The following is a 20,600-nucleotide window of genomic DNA, read 5'->3' on the forward strand; positions in this document are numbered from 1 at the left end:
CCACCCTGTCCACGAGGCCTCTTGGCCTCCCTCTCAACCCGCTTCTGGCTGCGAACCATCTTAATCTGACGAGCAATATCGACAACCTCATCAAATGTAGCACCAAACACTCTCTCTCTCTAGTCATAAGCAATCGCAGCTGAAAAGTGAGGTCATATATGAACCTCCTGATCCTTTCCCTGTCTGTGGGAACCAACCAGATAGCATGACGGGCGAACTCTGAAAATCTCATCTCATACTGCGTCACGGACATATCAGCCTGACGAAGCTGCTCGAACTGCCTACATAGCTCCTCTCTGCAGGATTGAGGCATGAACTTCTCCAGAAAGAGAACGAAGAACTGCTGTCAGGTAAGGGGTGCTGCGCTGACTGGATTACGCCTCTCGTAAGCCTCCCACCAACTGAAGGCAGCCCCAGAGAACTGAAAGGTAGTGAACGAGACTCTATTGGTCTCTAGAATACCGGTTGTACAGAGTATCCTCTACCACCTGTCCAAGAATCCCTGCGCATCCTCTCCCTCTGCACTACTGAAAGATGGAGGCCGGAGCCTCCTAAACCTCTCCAATCTACGCTGCTCATCCTCGGGCATAGCAGGAACCACATAGTCCTGAGCAGTTGAAATCGGTTGGGCTGGTGGTGCCCCCGGTGTCTGGAGTCCTTGTACCACCTGATCTGGTGTGCGGGCGGCGGGAGTCCGATTGCCTCCCCCGGCCTGAGAAGTGGTTGCTGCGGCTAGAACAGAGACCGCCTGAGCAAGACTGGTGCACATGGTCAGAATCTGAGCTAAGGCCTCCTAAAGGCCTGGAATCACAATGGGCACAGGTGGTGCCTGAGCTAGTCCCACAGGCTTATCCACAATTGGAGCCTGCTTCTGAACTAGGGCAATGGGTGGATCTGCACGTGCTGCCCTAGCTGCGGTGCGAGCTGCACCTCTGCCCATACCGTGGCCTCTACCGCGACCTCGGCCTCTTGCGGCCCTGACTGGTGGTACTAGTAGCTGTCCATCCTGCCCTGTAGTACGCGTCCTCACCATCTGTGAGAGAATTAGAACCACAAAAATTTGGTTACCAGAATCAAAAGATTCACACAACAAGAATTCAAGAATGTGAAGTTTCCTAATGTTTTGGCAGCCTCTCGAAGATAAGTACAGACGTCTCTGTACTGATCCGCAAGACTCTACTAAACCTGCTCATGACTCGTGAGACCTATAGGCTCTGATACCAACTTATCACGACCCAAAACCTACCCCGTCATGATGGCGCCTATCGTGGAACTAGGCAAGCCACAACTCAACATCCTAACACATAAAAATCTTTGAACATAAAGACAAAAGTAATTTAATAATTTAGAAAAGCCTTTTTGAAAACAGAAATATCCAAAATACGATACAATCCATCCCAAAACCAGGGTGTCATAGAGTATATGAGCATCTAAATTAGAATACAGTCCACTACAGTGTCTAGAGAAATAAACTAAAAATACAACTGGTGATAGAGGAGAAGAATAAAGGCCTGCGAATGCCGTGCAACTACCTTGGTAGTCTCCGAACTCTGAAGCCGCAATCAGCAACTGCAGCCGTGACAAAAAATGCCTGGATCTGCACACGATGTGCAGGGAGTAACGCGAGTACATCCAACTCAGTAAGTAACAAGTCCAAACTTTGGACTGAAAGGCAGTGACGAACTCAACCGGTACAGATGAAATAGAAATAACTTAACAGAAACGTAGGCATGCTTTCAAATTAAATAGGCAACTCAAACAGTAAAGTGAAGCAGATCCGAACAGTGTAAAGAATATTACTCTGCTATCTCTACATGCCAAGCCCCGAATCTAGCCACAAGAAAATCCTACTCCGAAATTACTTTGCCCCTCGAATCAGTCTCCAAATGCCCCGAATCTAGCTACAAGCAGTACGGTATAATTAATATAGGCTAAAGGAATCAATTCCACAAGAAAAACATAAAATTATAAGCCAAAAATCCGAAATCGGCCTGAACCCGGCCCTTGGACCCACGTCTCAAAATCCAAAAAAAGTCACAAAACCCGAAAGCCCATTAACTCACGAGCCTAATCATACCAAAATTACTCAAATTTGATAACAAAAATCCCATTCAAAACCTCAAAATTCTAACTCAAGAGTTCTTCCTCTTTTTCCCTAATTTCTCACCCCAAATCACAAATTAGATGATAAAATTAAAGATGAAATCACGGAATTTAACCAAAACCAAGTAGGATTCACTTACCCTAATCAACTCCACTAAAATCCCTTCAAGAATCGCCCAATTCCGTGTTCTCTAGCTCAAAATATGAAAAATGGGTCCAAACCCTCATTTTTGAAATTAATACTGCCTGCCCAGATATCCTTCTTCGCGAACGCGACCGTCCTCTCGCGTTCGCGTAGACCAACTCTGACTGCCTCTCAACTTAACTCTTTGCAAACGCGACCTACGCTTCGCGAACGCGAAGCTTTGCAAACTCAGACCTTCGTGAACGCGTTCCTCGCCTCGCGAATGCGTAGAACAAAAGACTGGGGGGTCCCCAGCTGCCTCACTCCCCTTCGCGGACTGCTATACCTTCGCATCCTCTCGTTCGCGGACGCGTAGAGCAAAATCTTACCAACTCAGAAACACTCTTCACGAACGCGTGGCTCCTCTCGCGAACGTGTAAGAGGAAACTAGAAAACTACAGCAGCAGATATCAGCTATCTCACCAAGGCCAAAAATGATTCGTTAACCACCCGAAACTCACCCGAGGCCCCCGGGACCTCAACCAAACATACCATCAAGTCCCGAAATACTATAGGAACTTACTCGAGCCTTCGAATCAATCAAAACAACATCAAAATACCAATTACACCCGGATTCAAGCCTAAAGAACTTCTAAACTTTCAAATTCCACAAACGATGCCGAAACCTACCAAACCATGTCGGATTGACCTCAAATTTTGTACATAAGTCATATTCAGCATTACGGACCTAGTCCAACATTCGGAATAGGAATCTGACCCCGATATCAAAAAGTCAATCCCCCGGTCAAACTTCTCATTCGACTTTCGCCATTTCAAGCCTAAATTAGCTACATACCTCAAATTCACAGTCCGGACATGCTTCTAAGTCCAAAATCACCCAATGGAGCTAACGAAATTGACAGAACTCCATTGCGGAGTCGTCTTCACACCATCCTGAATACAGCCAAAATCCTAAGACTTAAGCTTCCGTTTTAGGGACTAAGTGTCCCAAAACACTCTGAAGCCAAAATAAGACCTCCCAGAAAGTCACATAAGCAGAAACAGATACGGTAAATGCAGTAAATAGGGGATCGGGGCTAATACGCTCAAAACGACCAGCCTTCAAATTTTTGCAGGTACCCGTTTACCAAAAGCATTTACTCATACTTGTCTGATCATGATCCCCAAGGTGGCCTGCCCACAATAATTCACTGAGTTAAGACCTATCAGTCTTAGTAATTATTCTTGCACAATAATCTCAAAGATTATGAACCAAATATTGGGACCGCTGATGTAGAAATTGGTATCTCTATGTCAAACGGGATTTATTAAAGGGAGGGCAATCACGGAAAATATTATGCTAACTCAGGAGATGGTTCATAATATTAATCAAGCCCCACAGACTAGTAATGTAGTCATGAAACTAGACATGGCCAAGGCTTATGATAGAGTGGATTAGGAGTACTTATACCAGGTTATGAGACAAATGGGCTTCTCTGAGATCTGGATTGACAGAGTTTAGAGGTTGATCAATAATGTCTGGTACTCTATCAACCTTAATGGCACTAGACATGGGTTCTCTAAATCTTCCAGAAGGATCAGACAAGGGGAGCCAATATCCCCTTCCTTGTTTGTGATTGGAGCTGAACTACTTTCTAGATTGATGAACATGCTCCCAAAAAGTGGTTTTATTCCATACTCAGCAGAGAAGAATGGCCCATTTATCACCCATTTATGTTATGCATATGATACTATTCTATTTTCATCAGGTGATTTAATTTCTCTCAGTTTGATGATGGACAGGCTAAAAGAATATGAATGTATATCCGGTCAGAAAGTCAATAAAGAAAAATCTGGATTCTATGTCTCCTCACTATTTGATGAAAATAATGTTAAGGATGTCAAAAATATTACTGACTTTCCATACCTTCAGTTCCCCATGCAATATTTAGGTTGTCCTATTTACTTGGGAAGGAAGAAAATTGTAACATGGTAGCCAAAGTCTCTGGAAGAATGCAAGGTTGGCAAAGGAAACTTCTTTCCTTTGGAGGTAAAGCCGTTCTAATAAAATATGTTCTTCAATCTCTCCCACTCCATCTTTTATCTGTATTGTATCCTTCCAAAACGGTCTTATACTAGATTGAGAGGATAATCTCTAATTTCTTTTGGGGGAAGATTGAAGATAGAAACAAGGTGCGCTGGATATCATGGGCTTATTTATGCGATCCCACCATTGAAGGAGGAGCTGGTTTTAGGTCTCTACATGACACTTGTAGAGCCTTCTCAGCTAAAGTTTGGTGGAATTTTAGAACCAAAAAGGGATTGCTAAAGAGTTTTCTAAAGGCAAAGTACTGCAAAAGAAAACATCCAATAGCTAGAAAGTGGTCATATGGTCAATCTCACACCTGGAAAAGGCTCATGGATAACAAGGAAGATGCTGAAAAATTCATTTTATGGAAGATAGGCAAAGGTAATGTGTCATTTTGGTGGGATAATTGGACTGGCAGAGGTGCTCTGGCTAAGCTCAGGCAACTACCTAATGCATCTAGACACACTAAGGTCCTGAACTTCATTGAAGAGGGAAGAAGGAATGTGACCAAGCTTAAGGAAGTCCTCCCCGATAGTTTCATTAGCAATATTTTGAAAATTGAGATTTATGGGTGCAACGAGGATTTGCCAGTTTGGTCAGTTGATTCAAATAGAGTCTTTACTTGTAAATCGGCATGGGAAAATATGATAAAATAAAGGTCTAGATCTTTCACTGCATCTATGATGTGGCACAAGAGAATTCCTTTCAAAATCTCATTTTTTATGTTGAGGATGATTCAGTCCAGAATTCCTACTGATGAAATGATTCAGAAATTTGGTAGAATGGTTCCATCCATGTGCTCTTGATGTACTAATTACAATGAGGAGACTGTCACTCATCTCTTTTGCAAAAGTCAGATTGCTACACAAGTTTGGCTATTCTTCGGTAGAAATTGTGGTATCACCTTGAGAATGGAAAATATGAGACATATTCTAATGTGTTGGTGGCTAGTAAAAATAAAGAATAAAATCCATGCTACTTTATTACAATACCTACCATTAGTTATCTGTTATGAGATTTTGAAGAGTAGGTGTGCTTCCATATTTGAAAACATTCATATGTCTGAAAGATTTATAATTCAGCAAGTGTCTAAATATATGATTTTCTTTTTAAATATTCAATTCCCCAAAGTTACTCTTCCTCAGCCTTACCATGCTTTATACACAGTAGTGGAAACGGCTAGACAGGTCATTACCAGCCAATTGGTAAGGTGGTATAAACCTGATGATGGATGGGTAAAATTAAACACGGCTAGTTGTAGTAAGGGGAATCCAGGAAACTCTAGCGGAGGGAGAATACTTAGAAATAGTCAAGGTTCTTGCATTTCCGCGTTTGCTGATTACTATGGCACTTGTAGTAACAATATGGCTGAGGCCAAAGCTATGCTTCAGGGTATAAAAATATGCATTTCTGGTTGATACTCCTATGTAATAGTTGAAGCTGATTACCAATTGATAGTAGACACGATTAACAATAAAATGAAGGTTCCTTGGCACATCCAACATATCATAGACCAGATTGTTCTTCTCTCAAGTAATGGTAATTTTTGTTTTGTCCATACATTCAGAGTGGGAAATATGGATGTGGATCAATTAGCAAACATGGGTGAAAAGGGGAGAAATCGAGTTATCTTTGATAATAAGAGCTCCTTACCAGACTATGTGAAGGCAATTGGGATATTGGATCAGGAGAACATTCCAAACTTCAGATTCAGACCAAGGAAGAACTATTTTATAATTAATGATGCAAACGTTAGATAATGATGATGTTTGTATAGTTTTTACAACTATACTTATAGTATCTTTTTGTGAAGCTCGATGTATACATACTGTAAAGTATGTAACCACCAAAGCTAGGAGTACTATCATTCTCCATAATGTTTTGGAGGCTATGGTTTATGTGTTCCTCCGTGTACTTATCCTTTTTGATTATCTAAAGGTTGGGGTATAACCTAAACCCCACACTATCCCGGTGGACTTTTGTGGAAAAATAAATAAAAAATAGAAAATAGAAAATGGCGTAAAAAGTATTACTAGCATGCTAAAGCATATATGTCTTTCTCAAAAGTTCTTCCAATATGTCGGCATCAGGGGATCCAGAATTACTCTATACTTTAATTTGGCGTTAAATCCATTATGAACGTACCATATATTATGTTTTGGAAGCTTAATCTTCACTCATTGTAATTATAGTGTTAATCATTTCACCCTAAATTTCTCTTTCCTTTCCTGATCCTTTTTTGTGTGTTTGTTCTCTTTCCCAAGTCTCTAGGAAAGAAATTGAAGTTACGAATTCTGATTTGTTTGCCCCTGATGTGCAAAACTTGAACTATAAATTTTAATCTAAAATGACATGTTACACGTATACGAACCAAACACGCAGACAAGATCCTTAAAAGAAATATATTGATCCATTTGATGTCATTCTTTGAATTGACTAAATAGTAATGAGAAGGGGGGACAAATGTCACTAGTAGTGTGACCTGATATTTCCTTCGCTTCTGAACTGCTTTTCTTTTTAGCACTGAGAACCCTTGAGATCAAAGACAAAACGAAAAATGCATGTAGAATGTAGAAAGGAAGGGACAAAATTTAAGGGGTCGTTTGCTTCGAATTTCTGGATTATAATCCCACATCATAGCTAATATTAAGATTTTCATACAAATTTTATGTCGCTTTTAATTAATACTCTAAATAAATCCCAAATATTGAGATTAAAATTCTAATTTCGGTAACCAAATGACCAAAGAGTCTTGCAACCTATAGAGATTGTATTGCGGGGAAAAACAGTAACTGGGTAAATGTTGACGCTATATTACTACTATCTAATAAGAGGGAAAGCAAGGAGCTCTCCGTCAACATGCCTGCCTGGCAGAGGGGCATTTTTGACATTTCAACTGCTGCTGCCACGTTTCTAATTTGCCACGTAGAAAGCACCGCTTCAAATTTTGTTACATCTCAATTTTATCTTCGCTGCTTTGCTTTCCTCTGCTTCTGTTTTTTCTTCTGCAGGTTTAGTGGTTTCACTTTCTTCACTATTTTTTCTTCTTCTGCAAAAAGATCAGATCTTTGGGGTTTTCGTTTGATATTCAATCTTAAAGTGATTAATCTGCTCCGCTCTCCCTGTGTACATCCTCTTTGCTTCCACAACTGAGTTGGTTAGTTTGCACTTCCTACTGTTCTTTGTCTTTGTTTTATATTTTGTTGTACCGTAAGCTGGTTATTTTTCGGAAAAAGGGTTTAAAATTGATGTGATTTATGGTTGTTGTTGTGTATTGTTCTTTTTATATGCTTTACCTAATTTTTAAACCTAATTTCTTTGGCTTTTTTCCATTGCTAAGCCTGAAATTCAACTAATTTTTGTGATGCTTTAGAAACAAAATAAGTATTCGGCCAATAGGCGGAACAGACACTCGAAATATGAGCCAATATTTGGGAGCTTGTTTGGGTGAAATTCGTACATGCGCCTCAACGTAGAACTTCTTAAGCTGCTGGTAACATTATCCAACTGTATAAACTGTGCCTGGACCAGATTTCCAGTGGAATTTTCTACAATAAGATTAGCATCATTCACCTGTTAAAGCTAATACAATTGGATACCCATAAACAACAAATAAGCCATTTCAGAAAAGCATAAGGGAAAGAAAAAGAAAGAGGAAAACAGATCAGTTATGTAATTTGTCATAAGTTATAGGCTTACATTTTATAGCTGGAGTTATCGATAACATTGTTTATTATAGAGGGTCCTCACAAAATTCAATAATGCAGCAGCTTTCTTTCTTTTCCTCTCTTTTTTCATTTGGTACTGTTTGAGTGGTTAAGTGACTCCTCCCCAGTATATTGATAAATCTACAATTCAAAAAGGTTTGATTACTTGAAGTGGACATCATTAGGATAATATAATAGAAAATATCATATAAATGTATGGTATAGGGCACCTTAGGATGATTGGCTATAGGGTCCTTATAGTGCAGTCAGCAATAGATTAAGAATATACATAAGCTACATATCATTCACTTGCTAACTCAAATGTAATTACCTATATTCAACTCGTAACAATCAAAAAAAGGAACAAAGAAATTAAAATTAATGTGAGGATACTTCTGTCATTTCAAAACTTTCACAGCTAACACGTGGAGTTTCAATTTTAACGCGTGGAAGCACTGCTGGTTTCTCGGCTAAATCTCGAACAACCGTGAAGATCTGGAACTAAGAAAAATCCAGAACATATGTGCTCTCCGTCTTTCCTCTTGTTGTCAAATTTGCACTTCAGTGTGTTTCCTTCCGTCAATTGTATTTTTTCTGTGGGTATCTATTCTACCATCTATTTGATTCATCTTAATCTCTCACACGGTAAACATTAAGTTTGCTAATTCTCTTCTTTGTTACACTGTATAAGTTATTGGAGATGTTAAAAGTGTCAAATTTGTTGTTTCTCATGTTTATGCTTATTTGAGGTTCCTGTATATATTGCCGAGTGTATGCTTAGTGGCTTCATTCTCTTTAACCAGGGTTATGTCTTGGTTTTTCATCTCAATCTAATACTTTTGGGAGAATTAACACGTCTCCAATGCCATCTCCAAAACATCTGTTGTCTATCTCCTCTTGATCTTAAGTTTGAATTGTGTTTTCTTCCATCGATCTTATTTTATGGTGGGTATCACTTCAAACATCTCTTTCATTCATCTTTATCTGTATTTTTATTGAGTATCAATGATTTTTGTTGTTTAGGTGTTTGACAAAATTCTTCAATGTTATAAAAGTTTAAAATAGCAATGTTGAACATACTGGTATGCAAACTTTTTTGATGGATAATTTAAATATTAAGTTTTTCTTATGTATGAAGAAGAAAGGGTATTGATATGCTTGCTCTGGGATTTCTCTACCAAGCTAAGTTTTGTTTAGTTTATGAAAAGAGCAGGTAGAAAGCTGAGATTTATGTTCATTGACGAAAAATGATTTGGAGGTCATCCTGAGCTCATTGTCTTTTCTTTTTATCAGAAAATGCGAATTCTGAGCTCATTGTGTAAAAGCATATAATGTGTCTTTGCTTGCAACTATCCCAATGTGCAAGTGGAGTATGAATATATTCAAATGTTATACGAGTAAGTGATACAGAATTGGAGCAGAGCGGAAATAACTTTTAAAAAATTTACAAGTACAAGGTAGAAATAGTTTCCCTGCTAAAATGAAATCCCCATCAGAGTGGAAGCTTTCTTTGTACTCATACTTGCAATGTATTTCATGGAATAACAGTCTTTCTCCAACTGGGTTGTAATTAATATTGAATTTCTCTCATGAATTTTATATCTACTTCTTTTTTATTTTCTTTATTTGCTGCCTTATATTTGTAATGTGGGATAGTTTGTTCTTGCAATTTTACGGATATCAATATGCAGGTTATATTGATAAAATAGAATAAAGACTTAGTATCAGTGAAATCATACCACTAACTACAGAATGGACTTGCAAAGTCCAGACTGTAGATAAATTTCGGCCGCGAGACAGCAGAGATCAGCGAGTTCGTTTTCAGACAATAATTGTCCAGGATGAAAACGTAAGTCAGGTTACAACTATAATTGTAACATAACATCTTCTCACTTGTACTCTTCCAATAATTACTGCATTATTATTCTTAATAACATTGTAGGAGGAACAAATTGGTGTAATACTCTATGGTGACGACATTAGACGATGTGATAACTTGTTCAAACTTTTTGAGACGTATCTCATTTCAACTGCAAAAGTTAGAAATACGCAGCCTTATTCACTACATATCAACCAGTTTGAATGGGTCGTCGACAGATTCACTATTGTGGAGTCTATTCCAAAGAATAATAAAAATGAGGCACTGTTACCTCCTCCGTCGAGACTGAGTACATTTTCGTTCCTCGATCTTGAACAACAGCCTTGCGGTGTTGCCCTATGCCTTATAACAACTTAATTGCTTGGAACTCATGGTGAATGCAAATATTTATTTTCTGTTTATAACAATAGATCTATTAGCTATGGTGGCAAACTGTGGGGTAATGCAATACACCGCTGATCAGACTAAGAGATTTCAAGAGGCCATAGTTATGGACAACAAGTGAGTCATTTAATCTTCTATTACATAATAAAATCTCTAGCTGACACTTATAAATATAACAGGAAGAAACCTCTTTTCTTCACTATATGGGAAGACTTGGCAAGCAATGAAGGAACTGAGTTACTGAGACAAGTAAGGCAACTACAAGAATACCCTGTTATTGTCGCGATACATATAGCTACCAAAAAATACCATGGTGGCAAGCTTATGAAATTCCTGTTTCTACACATGGATAATGCTTCCCTGTTATTTATTAACAAAATTTGCATACACAGTTTTCCGTTTGGCAACAAGATACAACTCGACTTAATCAATCCCCTGTATGTGCAAGCAACTGAATTACGGAATTGGTACAATACAAATTGTGCTTAAAATGTACCATATCATTCATTATTTAACTATTGTTACTTCTGTGAAAAATCAATTGTCTGAGATTTTCCGTGCGAATTACAGGGCAAATGAGAATAAACAAATGCTAATCGAATACACAATGAAGAGTTCAACGGAATCAGCTTCATCACTTAATCTTGTAGTTGTTGACGATGAAATATTATCTGTTTCAACTATCGCTATGCAAACCTCCACTGTGAGTTCAAGAAAATACCAAAAACTGCCACACTGCACTACGCCGTTGCGTATGTTTTATACAATGTGGATAACTGTTCAATATGTTCTAATATTCTACTATTCGTGTTGCCTCACTTACAATATAGTTTAAACAATATTAGAGTATAAACTTCTGGAATAAACTCTTACATTAAAGTTATATATTGTTCGCTTCACAATTAAATTTATTCTGAAATGTTCTTTAAAAGTTTGATCACTATATCACATCCTATTTGTATCCTATGTCATGTTAATATTTGTGAAAGAGGCCGTTGATTCAAAGAAATCTATTCTAATATCAAGCAGAATAGTTTTCAACTTAGTTTTACATAAAATTAGTTAACTAATTTTTACATTTTACTGTCACAACACACTTCTCATGAGGTTTTACTAACTATGCAACTTTATATTATTTGATTGCTGAAAGTTATATGCAATTAACAATTGATGAGTTAGCATGTTCCACTACTTATGTTATAAACATAAAGCTAACGACTTATTTTATCATTTATATTTTGCAGGCGGAAATTTTTTACGTCGAAGGAGAAATTTCGCTACCTGACCATTTTCAACGATTTTATCTGCTAGGTTGTTCTGAATGTAATCATTTTGTTCGGAGCAAAATAAAAAGAGAGATTCAATGCATAAACTACAGGCTGCAAGGAATGTTAATTCCAAGGTAACAACTGCTACTAATAAGATGATGCATTGACAGTATTTGATATTGTGTGCCATCAATTGTACCTCAACTAAAACAGACGAAACTGGCACAACTACAACAACAGTGTCTGAAGGCTTGGGCGAAAGAATGTTGTCAATGAGAGCTGAACAAATATATGATATCGTCACTGTTAAGGTACATACACATACAATGCTACAGTTGACATAAGCCAACAAAGCTAATATAATGCTCTCACGCTTAACACATAAACGTAAGCTTTGACATATCCATATTTTTTACTATCTCTTTGTAGAACGAGTTATTCCCTGTTGCCCATATCAATCGACAACTTGCAGATAAACTGTTTAGAGTTCAGCTACAAAGGTCATCATCCAGAACACCAGACAAAAATGCAAGTTCTCTGGTCCTTTTATCATACACTGAAAAACCAATCATGTTTCTACCAGAAGAGTCAACATCTATGACTGATGCCGAGGGAACTATGGAAGAAGAGCCAATACTTCTGAGTGATGTGAAAGGAACTAAGAAACGAAAAAGGGAACCAAGTACTCTACCAAAGCCACAGTCAAGGTTAGAAATTCAAATACCATATTTTACCATCTACTAATTTTCTCAAAATGAATATTTTATTTGTACAGTTTGTCGAGCCAATGATGTCCGCTCAGATGGTATGCGATGTACAAAGACATTTTGACAGATCGTACTGATCTTTTAACAAGGTTTAGATAGTTGGCCGCCTTAACAAAGTGTTCCACATTTTTTTGCGTAAATAGTTGTCGATAGTGTGTGTCTATGTTTGAGACGGCAATTGGTATTACTTTTTGGATATTGGAGCGGCCTCTAGATATTGTGTAGCGATATCTTATAATTAGGATGCATGTACGTTTCCAAAATTTTACTACGTTTATCACATAGTGTTCTATTTTACACTACTGATGTCTACTCTTACTATTTTACAAAAGAATTACACATGTATCATTTACATATTTTTAATTTTAGTTCAGTTATAAAAATCTTTGACAGTGTTTAAACACAATTCTTACCACTAAAATATTGATAAATAAGTTTTTTTCCTTAGTTGAAGTATTTATTACTGAGCATCAGTAAATACTTTAAAGTTTATGTTATACAAACTATGTCATTGTGCGACGGGCTATACATGGACAACGACAAGCTAGACTATATTAAAAGTGCAAATAAACAGATAAGAAAAGTGGTCACTTTTCCTTCCGATTTAGCTACCTTGATTTTTTATTTGTATAATATTTGTGTGTTTGTCAAAGCTACATTTTCAGACAGAAGCTAAAGGCCAAAGAGTTTCAACGCATCTTCTGATAACTTATGACGGAGTACAGGTAATGTCCAACATATTGCCTTTTTCTCTGTCTTCCTTCTGCTTCATCCTCTGATTTCTTCTTTGCTTCAACTTTCAAGTGACTGATGAATTTGTTATCACTGTTTATGAGTTGGTTGACCTGTTAAACATTGAAATCAAAGAAAATTTGAAATAGCATTCTTGATTCTCATAAGTAGATGAAATGATCTAAATCAATTGTATCAAATATGAAATAGCTACTAACTTTACAATAGTGTAGAATTCGAAAATATGAACAACAAGTGTTGATTAATAGACTAAATCAGAAAACATGATCCTTCCTTGTTGAAACTCTATTCTTCTGCTTCCTTAGGCATTGTCGTGTTGAAATTTTCTTCCTTTATTATATCTTCAGCTGTTATCTGGGACTTAGTGGTACTGCTCTACATTTGTAGCTCGCAGATTATTCGGTTTTGTTGATATGGTTAGCTCTTTACAAGAGTGGACTTTTGCTGAATATTTTGTATTTATGCGTGTATCTTCACTTGCAATTTTGATATTTATAGACTACTAAAACTGAATTTTCATTACCGAGTTTCCTAAATAGGTGCAATTGATCTCTTTTAGCTTAATTAACTTTAGCTCTACTCCCGAGCATATTATTATTGGGCCCGTGCTATCCTTACTAGTATATATATAGAGAACAAAATAAAAAGACAAAGGAGCAGTCATTGACTCATTTCTGATCTCTTCTCAGCACTAACAACCACAAATATCAATGAGATTGCAGATCAAAACTTACACAAAAAGTAAAAACGTATATACACCACATTCTTCTCCACACGAATGGAACTGAACATTTGACTAAATGATCTTCAGCACCGTCTTTTGTTGCCTAATTTTTAGTACATAGGAAACACTATATCTCCCCTAGTCATGAACAATTGAATGAATCAGTATTGAAGCCTCATCTGTTGCCGGAACTGCATCATCTGCTCTCAAACAAACAAACAAAAAAAAATAACTCATTTGAATCTTTATACTGTCGGTCCAAATACATAGAGGATTTAAGTTTGATAGATATAGTGTTAAATGTAGGCAAATTTTTATAATATCAGTCAAAAATAACTTGTTATAGCAGGTTGCTTGCCTTGTTCTCGAAGTTACATAATTACGCTGACAATTCTTTAAAATTAAACACTATAATCAAGACCAAAAAATGAGATGAAAATATGAACATACCTGCAAGAGGAGTTGGCAAGTGGGAAACAATATTATCTAAAACACTTGCAGTTTCATTTTCTTGAACCACCCCACCTTTTTGTCCTTCTCTACTGCTGTTTTCTTGGTTGATCTCAACAGCATTTTCAGTTGGATGAAAAATATTGGAGATGAAATTGTTGATTATCCCTCCACTTCCACTGCCATAATTATTACCACTTTGCTCAGAAGCTCTATCTTCCTTGTTATTATCCTCATCTTTAACATCAAAGAAATTATTTTTTCCTTTGTTGCTAGCATCCCCTGCTCTAGGGCTCATTAAGTTGGAAATGAAATTATTAATAATCCCACCTTCTTTGCTGTCTTTTCTCTCTTCACTGATTTCTCCAACATTTTCTTGAATTTGTTCTTCAACTTCTTCATCTCCTGCTCTAGGGCTCATTATGTTGGAAATTAAATGATTAATAAGCCCACCTTCTTCTTTTCCTTTGCTATCTTTATTCTCTTCGCTGACTTCTCCAACATTTTCTTGAATTTGTTCTTCCACTTCTTGATCTCCAGAGCTAGAGACGTTCAAGTTTGGAATATCAGTCAAACTATCTTCCATTTCTAGCACTTTCAAGATATTTTAGACACTTTTTTTCTAAAAAAGGGACCGAAATAGTGGTGATAAAGATGGACAAATGTCGTTTTTATAGGATATTCAGTATGGAAAGCGTCCACGTATTTTAAGGACTTTGTTCTGGCTTTGGTCTCTGTATTTCAGTACCCAATGAGTGAAATACATGTGAAAGTTCCTTGGATTCTCTCTCCCCCCCATACTATTACTGCAAAAGTCGGTTCTGATGTCAATTTAAAATTGGAAAGGTTGTATTGAATTTTTATTTTGGGAAAGGCCAACAGGTAAGGTGATTAGGTTAATTATATACAATCAGGATAAATATTTTTTAGACTATTAAGTTATCTTTATCTATTATAAAAGATAATTTTATTATTTTTTAAGATTATAAGTTGCACATATTTAAGAAAATATGAATATCCTTCGATGGAGTTAATAATATATATATATATATAAAGTAGACTTCTATAGACTTAAACCAAATAAGGTTTTAGATTTTCGGAAATGGACGAACTGTCCTTCGACTAAATAGGATAAGTTTACTCTCCATTTGGTAGCATCAATGCCGCTCTCGTGACCATTGTTGAGGATTTTGTTATTTAAGATGAAATAGTATTAAAATGAGGGTGAATGAGAAATGAAGGGAAAATGAAATTTTTTGAGTAGAATTTTAAGTTTTCCCCTCTTGACAATAAAACATTGTCCCATATTGGAAGAGGAAAAGATTTTTAGTGGGTATATATATATAATTACTCTTCTTGTAGCTCTTAAAGAGTTAAGAAGAAAGCAAGCCTCGCGTCGTCGCCGTCGTCGTCGCTCGGCTCGGCTTCGGCTTCGGACAATTGATTGATTAATTTTTTGGACCAAATTTATTTGTTAATAGTAAATATTAACGTAAGATTATCCGCATTTGTATTGACTACCAGCTGCAATAGCAGCCGCCTAATGCTCTTCCCGCCATGGCCAAGTGCTTGCTCCAAAAACAAGCTAGTGCATGCTCCACCATGGATGGTGGAGGGTCGTTCATCTTCGTTCATCTTCAAAGCTGGCTGCTATATATATGTGCAGCAGCTGTTGAAGAAAGATATTTTTATTATTCTGAAAATTAAAACCTTTGTGGTTTTGTGTACTCCCGTTTTGGAGAGTAAAGCCTTCGTGGCGTTTTGTTGGAGATTAAAATCTACGTGATTTTTTACTCCAGTTTGAAAACGTGTATTAAACGTTTGTTTGTGTCATTCTTTTACAGAAAAAATGACGACTGAAAGCGAAAACCAAGCTGTTCCGACGGTGACTGCCAACGCATCGACAAGCCGAACACCGGCGTTGGCACCGGCAGAAAAATTCGGAAAATTTTCCGGGATTGATTTCAAGCGCTGGCAGCAAAAGATGTTCTTCTACTTAATTACGTTATGTCTATAGAAATTCATCAAGGAAGATGTTCTTGATCTGCCAGATAAAACTCCAGAGAATGAACGCTTTATCGTGATTGAAGCGTGGAAGCATTCTGATTTTTTATGTAAGAATTATATTCTTAGCGGACTGGATGATAATCTGTATAATGTATACAGTGGCGTGGAGACGTCAAAAGAATTGTGGAATGCGCTTGAAAAGAAATATAAAACTGAAGATGCCGGGATGAAGAAATTCGTTGCCGTAAAATTTTTGGACTACAAAATGGTAGATAGCAAGTCTATTATTACCCAAGTCCAGGAATTGCAAGTAATTATTCATGATCTACTTGCTGAAGGTCTTGTCATCAATGAAGCATTCCAAGTAGCAGCAATGATTGAGAAGTTGCCTCCGTTGTGGAAGGACTTCAAAAATTATTTGAAATACAAACGAAAGGAAATGTCCCTTGAAGATCTCATTGTTCGGTTGAGAATCGAAGAGGACAATAAAGCTGCTGAAAGGAGAGGCCGTGGAAATTCAACAATAATGGGAGCAAATATTGTTGAAGATAACAAAAAGAGGAAGAAGGCTTCTGGTCCGAAATACAACCCAAGCAAGAAGCGGTTCAGTGGAAACTGCTACAACTGTGAGAAAATCGGACACAAATCTACGGAGTGTCGTGCTCCGAAGAAAGACAAGAAAAGGGGTCAAGCAAACATGGTAGTAAACCATGATGATGTTGATAACTTGTGTGCCATGCTTTCTGAATGTAACTTGGTGGGAAATCCTAAACTGTGGTGGTTTGATTCAGGAGCCACTCGCCATGTTTGTGCAGTTAAAGAAGCTTTTGCTACTTATGCTCCTGCTGGACCCGGAGAGACAGTTTATATGGGAAATGCTTCAACAGCAAAAGTTGAAGGATATGGGAAGATATTTCTGAAAATGACTTCTGGCAAGGTCATGACTTTGAATAATGTCCTTCATGTTCCCGAAATGAGAAAGAATTTAGTCTCTACTGGACTTCTTGTTAAGCACGATTTTAAGTGCGTTTTTGTGTCCGACAAGGTTGTCATAAGTAAGAATGAAATATTTGTAGGAAAAGGTTACCTCACCGAGGGCCTTTTCAATCTAAATGTAATGGTTGTGGAAAACAATAATAATATTTCAGCTTCTTCTTACTTACTTGAGTCAAATGATTTATGGCATGTACGTTTGGGTCATGTCAATTATAAAACCTTGCGAAAAATGATTAACTTGGAAGTACTGCCTAAGTTTGAATGCGAAAAATCAAAATGTCAAACATGTGTGGAATCTAAGTATGTTAAACATCCTTATAAGTCAGTTGAAAGGAATTCAAATCCTTTAGACTTAATTCACACAGATATTTGTGACATGAAGTCAATACCATCTCGCGGTGGAAAGAAGTATTTCATAACTTTTATTGACGATGGTACTCGATATTGCTATGTTTACTTACTGAATAGTAAAGATGAAGCAATAGACGCATTCAGGCAATACAAAAATGAAGTTGAAACGCAACTTAACAAGAAAGTAAAAATGATAAGAAGTGATAGGGGTGGTGAATATGAATCTCCTTTTAAAAAAATATGTTTAGAATATGGAATTATTCATCAAACAACAGCCCCTTACACGCCCCAATCTAATGGGATTGCGGAAAGAAAGAATCACACATTAAAGGAGATGATGAACGCATTGTTGATAAGTTCTGGTTTGCCACGGAACTTGTGGGGGGAAGCCATTCTTACGGCTAATCGAATATTAAATTGAGTGCCCCATAGCAAAACACAATCCATTCCATATGAAAAATGGAAAGGAAGGAAGCCCAACTTGAATTATTTTAAAGTGTGGGGGTGTTTGGCAAAAGTGCAATTTCCTAAACCCAAAAGGGTAAAGATAGGACCAAAAACCGTTGGTTGTGTTTTTATAGGATATGCGACAAATAGTAAAGCATATCGATTTCTGGTTCATAAATCAGAAAATCCCGACATTCATAATAATACGGTTATAGAATCAGATAATGCTGAGTTCTTTGAAAATATATATCCGTATAAAAAGGAATGTGAGTCATTTGATGAAGGATCTAAACGACCTCGGGAAGAAACAGAAGAAAGTACATGTAATCAGGAGGATCCAAGACGTAGTAAACGTCAAAGAACTTCTACTTCATTTGGACCAGATTTTGTGACTTTCTTATTGGAGAATGAGCTTCAAACATTTAAAGAAGCTATGACTTCTTCCAAATTATTATTTTGGAAAAAGGCAGTCAATAGTGAAATAGAATCCATATTGAACAACCATACATGGGAATTGGTTGATCTTCCTCCTGAAAATAAACCTTTGGGTTCTAAATGGATTTTTAAGAGAAAAATCAAAGATGATGGCACTATTGATAAATTCAAGGCAAGACTCGTAGTCAAAGGGTATAGACAACGAGAAGGTCTAGACTACTTTGATACATACTCTTCAGTTACAAGAATTACGTCCATACGGATGTTAGTAGCATTAGCTGCAGTGTATGGTCTTGAAATTCATCAAATGGATGTTAAGACGGCCTTCTTAAATGGAGAGTTGGAGGAAGAAATTTACATGGAACAACCTGAAGGGTTTGTGGTTCCAGGTAAAGAAAAGAAGGTATGTAGACTTGTTAAGTCTCTTTACGGATTAAAACAAGCACCCAAACAATGGCATGCGAAATTTGACCAAACAATGTTGTCAAATGGTTTTAAGATAAATGAATGTGATAAATGTGTGTACATTAAAAATGTTCCAAATCACATAGTCATTGTTTGCCTATATGTGGATGATATGCTGATAATGAGTAATGACATTGCCAACATAAATGCTACTAAGTGTATGCTCAATAGCAAGTTTGATATGAAAGACTTGGGAGTTGCTGATTTAATTCTGAGAATTAAGATCCATAAGACTCCTCAAGGTCTGGCATTGTCACAATCTCATTATATTAAGACAGTACTTGAAAAATTCAAGCACTTTGGCTTTAAAATTGCAAAGACTCCAATTGACGTGAATCTTGCATTAGCAAAGAATAAAGGCCAAAGCATATCACAATTGGATTATGCTCGTGTGTTGGGATGCTTAATGTATATCATGAATTGTACACGACCAGATATAGCTTGTGCTATAAGTAAGCTGAGTCGATATACGAGCAATCCAGGCCAATCTCATTGGATGGCAATGAAACGAGTTTTGGGATATTTAGAACATACCCATAACTTTGACTTGCATTACAGTAAATTCCCTGTAGTGATTGAGGGATACTATGATGCAAATTGGATCACCGCTTCAACTGATTCTAAGTCCACGAGTGGATATGTATTCACCATTGGTGAAGGAGCGGTATCTTGGAAGTCGTCCAAACAAACATGTATTGCCCGCTCTACAATGGAGGCTGAATTCATAGCCTTAGATAAAGCCGGTGAAGAAGCTGAATGGCTCCGGAATTTCTTGGAAGACATTCCATTTTGGCCCAAACCGTTGGCACCAATATGCATACATTGTGATAGTCAAGCGGCAATTGGAAGGGCTGGGAGCGTTATGTATAACGGTAAATCTTGTCATATACGACGAAGACATAAAACCGTTAGGAAATTACTCTCTAGAGGAATTATCACGATTGACTATGTAAAGTCAAGTGATAATGTGTCGGATCCACTTACAAAAGGCCTAACTAGAGAGGTAGTTGAGAAATCATCAAGGGGAATGGGGCTATGGCCGAGAACAAGTCATTGTGGCGGTAACTCTACCTAGAAGACTGGAGATCCCAAGATCTAGGTTCAAGGAGATCAAACAAAGTCATTAATGACGGTTCAACATTGTCAAATAAAATTTTAGTCCGTTCTCGTGATGAGACAATGTTCAGTACCAAAGATAAAGCATTAAGGCTTTTTAATGATTTCTAAATTTGATACGGGGTATATCAAATAGTGTATCTACAGGATGACACGTTTAGAAATTACCTATGTAAGTGTGAAGTGTTAGCCGCTTCAAGGAGAACTTTGTAAGGCCAGTTCTCTACGCACTTATGAAACCAGGCGGTGTTCATGGCTGAAACGAACACAACAATGAGAGCCAAAGACGGTTAAGGGTTGATTGTGTGACTTATGGTTGTCTAGGTATACACCAAAGTTCGACGGTTCAAAGATATCAAATCTACCGATTGACCGAGTATATCCGACATAAGTTCACTACGAAAAGTTCAAAGGGAAACCTACTTATCCAGATGCGATTAATCATTGCTTGCAAATCACACAGTTTTTCCATGCATACTTCCGTGATATAGCCATTCCCCATTCATGTGGGGGATTGTTAAGGTTTTTGTTATTT

At 37.3% G+C, this 20,600-nt stretch overlaps 2 protein-coding genes across 6 annotated transcripts; one reads left to right on the forward strand and one right to left on the reverse strand.

The window, feature by feature from the left end:
* The first annotated feature begins 7,293 nt into the window (after positions 1–7,293).
* On the forward strand, positions 7,294–13,166 carry LOC142170770 (uncharacterized). 3 transcript variants are annotated; one of them, XR_012700298.1, is made up of 9 exons: positions 7,294–7,473; positions 9,715–9,872; positions 9,966–10,535; positions 10,679–10,753; positions 10,857–10,989; positions 11,531–11,688; positions 11,768–11,865; positions 11,984–12,261; positions 12,330–13,166. XR_012700298.1 is itself a non-coding variant. In XM_075233367.1 (8 exons), the coding sequence occupies exons 6-8, from the start codon at positions 11,818–11,820 to the stop codon at positions 12,343–12,345; spliced, it is 342 nt and encodes a 113-aa protein (XP_075089468.1). In that variant the 5' UTR covers positions 7,294–7,473; positions 9,715–10,535; positions 10,679–10,753; positions 10,857–10,989; positions 11,531–11,688; positions 11,768–11,817; the 3' UTR covers positions 12,346–13,166. The 3 variants fall into 3 exon arrangements, 1 of the variants encoding a protein (XP_075089468.1); XR_012700300.1 differs by having other exon boundaries at positions 9,715–10,535; positions 11,795–11,865; XM_075233367.1 differs by having other exon boundaries at positions 9,715–10,535.
* Positions 13,006–14,910, reverse strand: LOC107826969 (uncharacterized). 3 transcript variants are annotated; one of them, XR_001657390.2, is made up of 3 exons: positions 14,249–14,903; positions 13,809–13,998; positions 13,006–13,166 (listed from the first exon to the last, which is right to left on the reverse strand). XR_001657390.2 is itself a non-coding variant. In XM_016654014.2 (2 exons), the coding sequence occupies exons 1-2, from the start codon at positions 14,832–14,834 to the stop codon at positions 13,144–13,146; spliced, it is 609 nt and encodes a 202-aa protein (XP_016509500.1). In that variant the 5' UTR covers positions 14,835–14,910; the 3' UTR covers positions 13,006–13,143. The 3 variants fall into 3 exon arrangements, 2 of the variants coding, with proteins under 2 accessions (XP_016509500.1, XP_016509499.1); XM_016654014.2 differs by lacking the exon at positions 13,809–13,998 and having other exon boundaries at positions 14,249–14,910; XM_016654013.2 differs by lacking the exon at positions 13,006–13,166 and having other exon boundaries at positions 13,767–13,998.
* Between the last annotated feature and the right edge of the window lie 5,690 nt (positions 14,911–20,600).

Source organism: Nicotiana tabacum, chromosome 2, assembly GCF_000715075.1.
Source record: "Nicotiana tabacum cultivar K326 chromosome 2, ASM71507v2, whole genome shotgun sequence".
In the NCBI taxonomy this organism is placed as follows: Eukaryota; Viridiplantae; Streptophyta; class Magnoliopsida; order Solanales; family Solanaceae; genus Nicotiana; species Nicotiana tabacum.